General features: G+C 51.8%; 1 protein-coding gene across 1 annotated transcript; it reads left to right on the top strand.

The window, feature by feature from the left end:
- The first annotated feature begins 4,015 nt into the window (after window positions 1–4,015).
- On the top strand, window positions 4,016–8,316 carry CCL22 (chemokine (C-C motif) ligand 22). The gene is made up of 3 exons (XM_004690534.1): window positions 4,016–4,088; window positions 5,170–5,293; window positions 8,232–8,316. Exons 1-3 carry the CDS (start codon window positions 4,016–4,018, stop codon window positions 8,314–8,316), a joined length of 282 nt encoding a protein of 93 aa, XP_004690591.1.

Raw genomic sequence — 8,316 nt, 5'->3', positions numbered from 1 at the left:
GGATTCAGTCCCGGATCTGGAGAAGCTGTGAAATGAAAGTCATCACACCATTCTAGTCCTTGGATATCAGTCTATATTGTCTTCCTCTTTCACCTTATTTTCATTGAAATCCCAGTGTGCTTTGCCACAGTTGGGAATGTGTAAGTCTCCAATAATGAAACATACTCGTCCTTTTATAGCCCCTGGGAAAAATGCTCAGGTCTTCCAAAGACAATGCATCGTGTTGGCCTTCCAACTTCCTGTGTAGACAATCCGTTAGGAGTGCCAGTGGGTTCCTGTTCCATTTCTTTCAGCTGTTCTTGCACAGTTATGGCCATATTTGTCTCCATTTGGAAATATATAATGTTTAGACACCTCTGATGCTTAGCACAAGCACTTTGCTCACTGGGCATTTCCATGGCCTGGTGGAGAACCTATGGGAGAGCTTTCCTTTGCTCTACAATTCCCTCCAGGCTGCCAGTTCCCTCACCCGGAGGGACCAATCACTGGCCCTGTGCCAAGACCCATTCTACTCCTTTCCACTCCGTTCATTGCCTGGCCGCATTGCAGTTCATTGACCCACTCACCTACAGGGAGGCCATCCTGATTGTCTAGGTTTGGGCAATTATAAACAAAGCTGCTCTAATGCAGGCATTTGGGCATATGTAAGTTCTCATGTGCTTTGGATGAATACCAAGAACATGACCCTGGATGGTATGGTAAGAGCGTGATTAGTTTGTTTGTTTTATTTTCAGATTTATTTATGTATACACACAAGAACTGGGATACAAGCCAGAGGTAGGCGGGGGATGAGAGGATTCACCAAGGACAGAGTGGGGAGCAGAAAAGGCAGATGGACTGAAATACACTGTTGAGGGGAGCAGTGTGTGAGACAGGAGAGGTCTGTTTTGCCATGTGGGTCAGCTCCCTGGCCGGGGATCAACCTCATGCTGCAGTGGCTGCAGATAGTGCTATGACTTAACCCTTTACACCACCAAGGAGGGCCCAAGAGCATGATTAGCTTTCTAAGAGGCTGCCAGGCTGCCTTCCAGAGTGCTGTGCCATTTTCTCGCCCCCAAGGGAATGAACAACAGTCCCCATCACTCCACATCCTCACCAGTACTTGATGTTGTCATTGTTTCTGACTTGAGTCATCCTGACAGGGGTGTGTTGTATTCATTCCATCTTCATCTAAATCACATTCCCTTGATGACATGCGATAGGGAGCATCTTTGCTTTGCTTTTAATTAGTAAAGTATGCATAATGCAAAAATTACCACTTTATAAGTGTCCAGACTGGTGGCATTAAATACATTTATATTAATATACTAATATCATATGTAAATACATTTGCATCAGTACATTATATTTTAATATCTCTATTGAGTACATTCACAGTGCTGCTAGCCACCACCGCGGCTACCCCTCTGCAGAACCCATCCATCTTCCCCAACTGAAACTCTTTCCCCTTTAAATCTCCCCCTTCCTTCCTCCTCCCAGCCCCGGGTGCCCACGCATTGACTCTATAAACCAGGCTGTTCTAGGAGCCTTGCAGAAGAAGACTCCTGCAGCTGGTCCTGTGATGGACTTTGGGGTAACACTTTTTGATAAGAGGGCTTCAGGGGTGATCTGCTGCAGATGCCCCCAGGAACAGCAGCTGAGCATAGACCCTGACTGACCCCGCCCCCCACCACTTCTCCCTCCTGCTCTCCCCCAGCGCCTCAGCCCTGGCCCTTTCCTTTCTGGCAGGCTTCCTGGTTTCAGTCTGAATGTCCTCTCTCAGGAGGCTTTTCCTGGCTACCCCAAGCTTCCCTATAGTCACTATCTGCTTTTCTCTGTTTTACTTTCTTCACTGCATCCCCACAGCCCAACATTCCCTTGATAGATATTTGTTTCCCAGTTTATTGTAAACTCCACGTACACCTAGTACCTGACAGGGGGCTTGTATGGGTTTCTTGCTGCTGTAACAAAATGTCACAGGCTTAGTGGCTGAAAACAAAATCAATTTTGTATCTTACAGTTCAGGGGATCAGAAGTCCTAAATCAGCCTCAGCAGACTAAAATCTAGGTGCAACAGTATTCTGGGTTCTGGGTTCCTTCCAGAAGCTCCCAGGGAAAATCTGTTTCCTTGTCTTTTCCATGTTCAAGAGGCTGCCTGCTTGCTGGGTTCATGGCCCCGAGTACCTGGGGTTCACGTCTGTCCTCTTTCCAGCTCTGAATTTGATCTATAGCTTCTCTCTTATTATGGCCCTGTGGTTATGGGGGGCCCAAATAGACAGTCCAGAAAAATCCCCCATTTTTTTAAGATTTATTTGTGCATACAGAACTGGGGTACAGGCCAGAGGTGGAGGGGCGGTAAGAGGATTCACCAGAGACAGAGTGGGGAGCAGAACAGGTCTACTGATGAAGTGCACTGCTGAGGGGAGCAGCAGGCGGGTCAGGAGAGGTCTGCCGCACCATGTGGATCACCTCTGGGGCAGGTGGGGGTTTGAACTCATGCTGCAGTGGCTTTAGCTTCTTAGTCTGTGCTTTAAAACCACTGCACCACCAGGGAGGCCCCAACCACGCATTTTTATGGTCTTCACCTTGAACATGTCTGCATAGTTCTTTTACCATATATTCAAAGGTATTAAGAATTGGGATGTAAAGTCAGGGGTAAGGGGGTGTTATTCTACTAACCAAGGGGGTCAAAGAATATCTGTTGAATGAATGAATGAATGAATGATGAGGCCCTCTCCTAACGGAGTCCTGGGCCCTGAGTTCACTCAGTCACTTACTGGCTGTGTGACCTTTGGCAAATCCCCAAACCTCAGTTTCCTCATATATTAGATGTGTTCTGAGCACCTGCCACACACCCCACTCCTGGAAGACACTGGGAAGGCCAAGGAATAACCCTATTTTCCAAGAGCTAAGTATTCAGGAAGAGGACTGAGAAAGAGAAAAACTGATGTAATCTGGTTACAGTCATGTTCTAGGTCACCCCAAAGAACTTTGAAGTACTGGTGGGGAAGTGTGTATCCAGAGAGTGACATTTCAGGGGCTCTTGACATATGTGTAGGAGTTTATACTGCAGAGAAGTGAAAAGGCCATTTATAGCCAGGGACAGGGCATACGCCCTTTGATTGACTGTGGTAAGGAACTGTGAGGGGTGTGGTGTGAGCCCTGGGGGCGGAACCCCTGTGGGTGGGCTCATCTGAAAAGGAGACCCAAAGTCCAGAGTCAAGAATGTGAGCTCCTCCCTCATGGGGGGGGGGTGTCAATAACAGCCACAACCTCAGCAGGAGAGAGGTGCCTCTTTGAGTCTGGGCCACCCTGTCACTGCCATATGGAGAAGGGACAGTGGAGACAGAGAGAAGGAGATGGGTTTGAGAGAGATTGAGGAAAGGCTGAGTGGGGAAGGGTGACAGATTGAGAAAGGCTTGAAGACGGCTGGAAGGGAAGGCAGGCAAGGTGGAAGCTCTCTGCTCCTGCTGAGAGGACTGTGTGCTGGCCCAAGTTGGAACTTTGTGAGAAGCCCTCAGCTGCTGGGCTGGGCTACCAACCCACGGGACCGTAGGCCTCACCTTTTGAAGAGAGCTCAATGGAGATCTCCAAGGGTACAAGATGGGGCTGGGTTGCAGGGAGGGGTTGAAGACTAACTCCCTCCTATGCACATTCTCACCTGATTTACAAACAATACTGAGGTAAATAGATTGGTCTGTGAAACCATCTCCCCGTTTCCAAATGAGGAAGCTGAGTCCCAGAGCCATCCATTGAAACCGGCAGCACCACCCAACATGTTTAGCACAGATCACACAGAGGCCCAGCTCAAGGGGGAATTTGCTAGTCTCTAGGGACCCAGAACAGAGGGCAGGACGGGGGTCCCCTCTGAGTGGCCTCCACCAGTGTGGAGGAAGTGGGAGTTCTTCTTTCACAATATGAATGTCAGAGATTTCGACAACGGTGACTAAAAGTTATAAGCATCCCAGCCTTTAAATACCAGCTCCTCTTGTTCTGTGGAGTTGTAGTCACCTGAGTGAGACAGCAGGACAGCAGTATGGCCAACCTGCCGTCCCTGGGCCTGGCTGCTCTCGTCCTTCTGGTTATGGTGCTTCAAGCAACGGAGGCAGGTGAGAGCTGGGCGAGGGAGGGCTCCTTGCAGAGGTCAGGGGCAGCCCCTGGGCGTCTTGTGTGGGAAGCGCACTGGACTGAGAGCAGAAGGCCGCTGTCTGCCCCTGGGCTGGTCACGTTGCTCTCTCTGGGCGAGAGTTTCCATGTCTGTTCAGTCTTGAAGGCTTGGCAACTAAGACCTGTCTGAGCCAGTGTGGGGGTTGCGATGGGCATGGGGGCTGCCATCCCTGAGAGTGCAAGCTTGGAGCAGCTGGGGAATGCCGAAGCAGCTAAGAGAGGGCCGGCAGGAGCAGAACGAGGCCGGAATGGGGCTCAGCATACCCCAAGTACCCCACGTTCCTGCTTTCTCCATCCCAGTCGCCGCCCCTGTCCTGTTCTAGGCATAGGGGGAGCAGCTCTGAATAGTCGAGCACCCTCGCTGGGCTTCCTGAGAGCTTGCCCTGCACGGAAGTGCCCACATTCAGTGCTATCATTACCCGCTTGGTCAGAGGGGGAAGTGGGGTCTCAGGTGTTAAATTTCTGCTCTAGGCGGCCCAGAGACTCAGGGCAGCGCTGGGCCCCAACTCAGACCTGCATGACTGGGCTCTGCCTGAGCCCAAGTCCAGACCCCAGAGTCACTCTGGGTAGCCCCGGCAGGTCCTCTTCTTAGGCACGTGGCTCCTTTCGCCTAAGCCCCACACGATGCGATGCTGACGCGCCGCTGGTCCCTGGGCCTCACCTTGTGTATCAAGGTCCTAGTTTACTCCTGTTCAGACTCCCTGGGTCTAGCAGCCTGGGAGCGAGGTGCTCAGCCATCCTCTTCGTGAGTTGAATGCTGGTTCTCAGCAGCCTCTCAGCAGTCCTGGGAGCGGGGATTCTGAAGACCAGAACCCTCTGGACACAATCTTCCACGTGAGAACAGAGAAGCAGGCCCAGAGTGGGGACCACAGGTGTAAAGATTTGTTTGTAGAAGAGCTGGGGTGCAGGCCAGAGGTGTGGGGGCTGAGCAGATTCACCAGAGTCAGAGTGGGGAGCAGAACAGGCAGATCTACCGCTGTGTGCCCCAGCCTGTGAGTCCACTGAGCGCCCCTCCTCCCCCAGGGCCCTACGGTGCCAACGTGGAGGACAGCATTTGCTGCAGAGACTACATGCGTCGCCCTCTGCCCCTTCGGGTGGTGAAGGATGTCTACTGGACCTCAGGCTCGTGCCAGAGGCCTGGCGTGGTGTGAGTGGGGAGCCGGAGGGCGGGGCAGCCCAAGGGTGGCAGGCATGCAGCTGGGTCCCCAGTGCCAGCCGGGTGTGCTTGGCTGGAACAGAAGGCTCAGCCCAGGCTATTATCTTGTACCAGACAAAGAATCACATGATCCCCCCACAGACTTGCCAGGTGTGCCATGCCAGGTTCTGAGGCGGCAAACAGCATGGGCAGGGCCTCCCCTCGTGGCTACGGGGCACAGGCGGGATAGTGCTTCAGAGTCCAGGCAGCGGGTGGGTACATTCTGCCCAGAGCCGGGTCAGCTCAGATGCTCCCAGCGGAGGCCCCTGGATCCTCCCCACGCCTCTGGGGCTCACGAGGTCAGCCTGTCTTAGCAGAACAGTGTCAAGAGCTCACACTGAGAGTATGCAGGACTGTCTTCTCCTTCAACCCCCATGACAGTCCTCCCTCCATTTTATTTCTTTGTAAAGATTTGTTTATTTGTTTGTAGAAGAGCTAGGGTGCAGGCCAGAGGTGTGGGGGCTGAGCAGATTCACCAGAGACAGAGTGGGAAGCAGAACAGGCAGATGGACTGAAACACACTGCTGAGGGGAGCAGTGGGGAGTTAGGAAGTGTCTGCTGTGCCATGTGGGCCAGGTCTCTGGCCGAGGATCGAACTCAGGCCACAGCAATGATAGCCTGAGACTTCACCCCTAGGCCATCAGGAGGGATCCCTCCCTCCATTTATAGGTGGAGAAGGAGTCTCAGGATCCTTGCTCAAGGTTGCCCAGGCCCAAACTGGGACACCTGAGTCAGCTCACAGCTTTCTCCAGAACTTCTTGGTTTCCTTCCTTCTTTCTCTCAGTTCTTTGTCTCTTTTCTCTGGCCTGGAGCCTGCACCCACCCCAGGCAGAGTGGCCAGCCTGTCCTCAGCCTACGGCCTCAACGCTTATGGCCTCATATCCCCAGGGCTTGAGGAATCAGGTTCCCTCGGGGCTTCATCGTCTTCCTCTTCCCTTCCTCCTGCTCTCTCCTCTCCCATCCCTTAGAGGGGCCTGCGGTGAAAAATAAGGCAGAAGCAGGAAATCCTCTCAAGGTCTTGGCTCTTTCAACACTGAGCCTCTATTTTAACATCAGTATAATGAGAGGAATCACTTTCATTTATTTGTATTTGTCACAGGTAGAGAGCACTTGCTAAGTGGCAGGCATGGTGGGAAGCACTTAATAAATATTAATTCACTCAATCTCTGAAACAAGCCTATGCAGCAGGTACTATACCTTGTACAGGTGAAGAAATAGGCCCTGACAGGTTCCAGTCTCACAGGGCATAGGGATAAGTGGGAAGTGTGATGCTCCCTGCCTGGCGCATAATAGATGCTCAATAAAAATCAGCACCCATACAATCATTAGATTTTTTAAGCCAAAAACAGACACTAGGAAGAATGTGGCTTCACAAATGGGGCGATTGGGGCCCAGAGAGGGCCAAGTCTTGCCCAGTATCACACAGCAGCAGGACAGAACCCACAAGGTCAAGATGAACGCTGCCGCAGCCGCCTTCTTTATTCTTTCTGCGCATTGCTGTCTGTGGGGTGGGGGCAGGGCAGAGCAGGGAATCAGGGAGTCAGAGGAGCCAGGAGCTCTGGAGGGAAGGAAGAGCCTTCCGGGTGGGATATCTCGAGCCAGCTTTGAGCCCTCACCTGCCAAGGGTGTCAGAAGCAGAGCGCCCCAAGGCCAGGAGCCTTCATCCACGTGGCTGTGTGACCTCAGGGCAGTGCACACGTCTCCGCTGAGTGTCAGTCAGGCCTCTCCCAGGTGCCGGGAGGGGGTGCTTTCTGAAGGCAGTGTCCCCTGAGAGTCCAGGTCACAGCAGTGGAAGTGATTGCGTCTTCCCAGCTCTGGCACTTGGGTCTCAGTTTCCTCCATATCAAATGGGTAAAATAAGAAGACTGCAGAAGGTTGTTGTAAGAATTTGTTAAGAAAATCAGTGTCAGGCCCTCCCTGATGGCACAGTGGGTTAGGACTCAGCACTGCAAGCTAGCCGCAGCTTCAGTGAGAGTTCGATCCTCAGTCCCAAAGTTGACCCATATGGCACGGCAGAACTCTCCTGTCTCACCCACTGCTCCCCTCAGCAGTGTCCTTCATTGACTAGCCTGTCCTGCTCCCCACTCTGTCTCTGGTGAATCATCTCACTGCCCCTGCACCTCTGGCCTGTACCCCAGTTCTGTATGCATGAATAAATAAATCTTTAAATAAAAAGAATATTAATTTAAAAAAGAAAATCAGTGTCAAGAGTTCAGGCCATCTCCTGCTGCAATTCACTGACACCATAGTGCAATCTGCTGAGCACTGTTTATCTTCATACCTCAGCTCTTCATCAGAGTCCTATGAGAACGGACTATAGCGTGCCTTTATGATGAAAACAGATTCAGAGAAGCTAAGTGACTTGCTAACGAGTGACAGAGCTAAGACTTTAACCCCGATCAGCTGGTTCCACAACTAATATGGAGTGACAATCCCAGTCCAATCTCATAGGATTTTGATGAAGATGGAGGAGTTACTATAAACTGAAGATGAAGATGGAGGAGTTACTATAAACTGAAGCACTTTGGAACCAGTGTGTCTGGGTTAAAATCTGAGCACTCACTCATTAGCAGGTTCACTAGCCAGCCAATATCACAAGACTTGGGGGTTCTATTCCTTGGGTCCAAGGATTGAGGGCCCAAGAAGTCTGTCGCTCATGTCCCCTCCCAGCTGTGAGACGTGTGTGCATACAGCAGCGCTCACATAGTTGAACAGCTCCACATTGCAGGTATGCCTGTATACAGCAGGCGCCTCTTAAATGCTAAGCCACTCTCTATAGCAGACATGTCTAGCTACCAGAGGCACTCAGGCACCCTCCACTCCCGGGGCGGGGGTTGTATGTTCACACTGCATGTTAACCCTGCTCCCCCACCCGCGTGTCTCCCCTCAGCTTGGTGACCTTCAAGAAACTGGAGGTCTGTGCTGACCCCAAACATCTCTGGGTGAAGAGGATTCTCCAGAAGCTGGACAAATGA

Source organism: Condylura cristata, unplaced genomic scaffold (genome assembly GCF_000260355.1).
Source record: "Condylura cristata isolate star-nosed mole 26May11 unplaced genomic scaffold, ConCri1.0 scaffold00028, whole genome shotgun sequence".
NCBI classification, from domain to species: Eukaryota; Metazoa; Chordata; class Mammalia; order Eulipotyphla; family Talpidae; genus Condylura; species Condylura cristata.
Note: the sequence above shows the minus strand (reverse complement) of the source record. Positions and strands in the feature narration are given on the sequence as shown.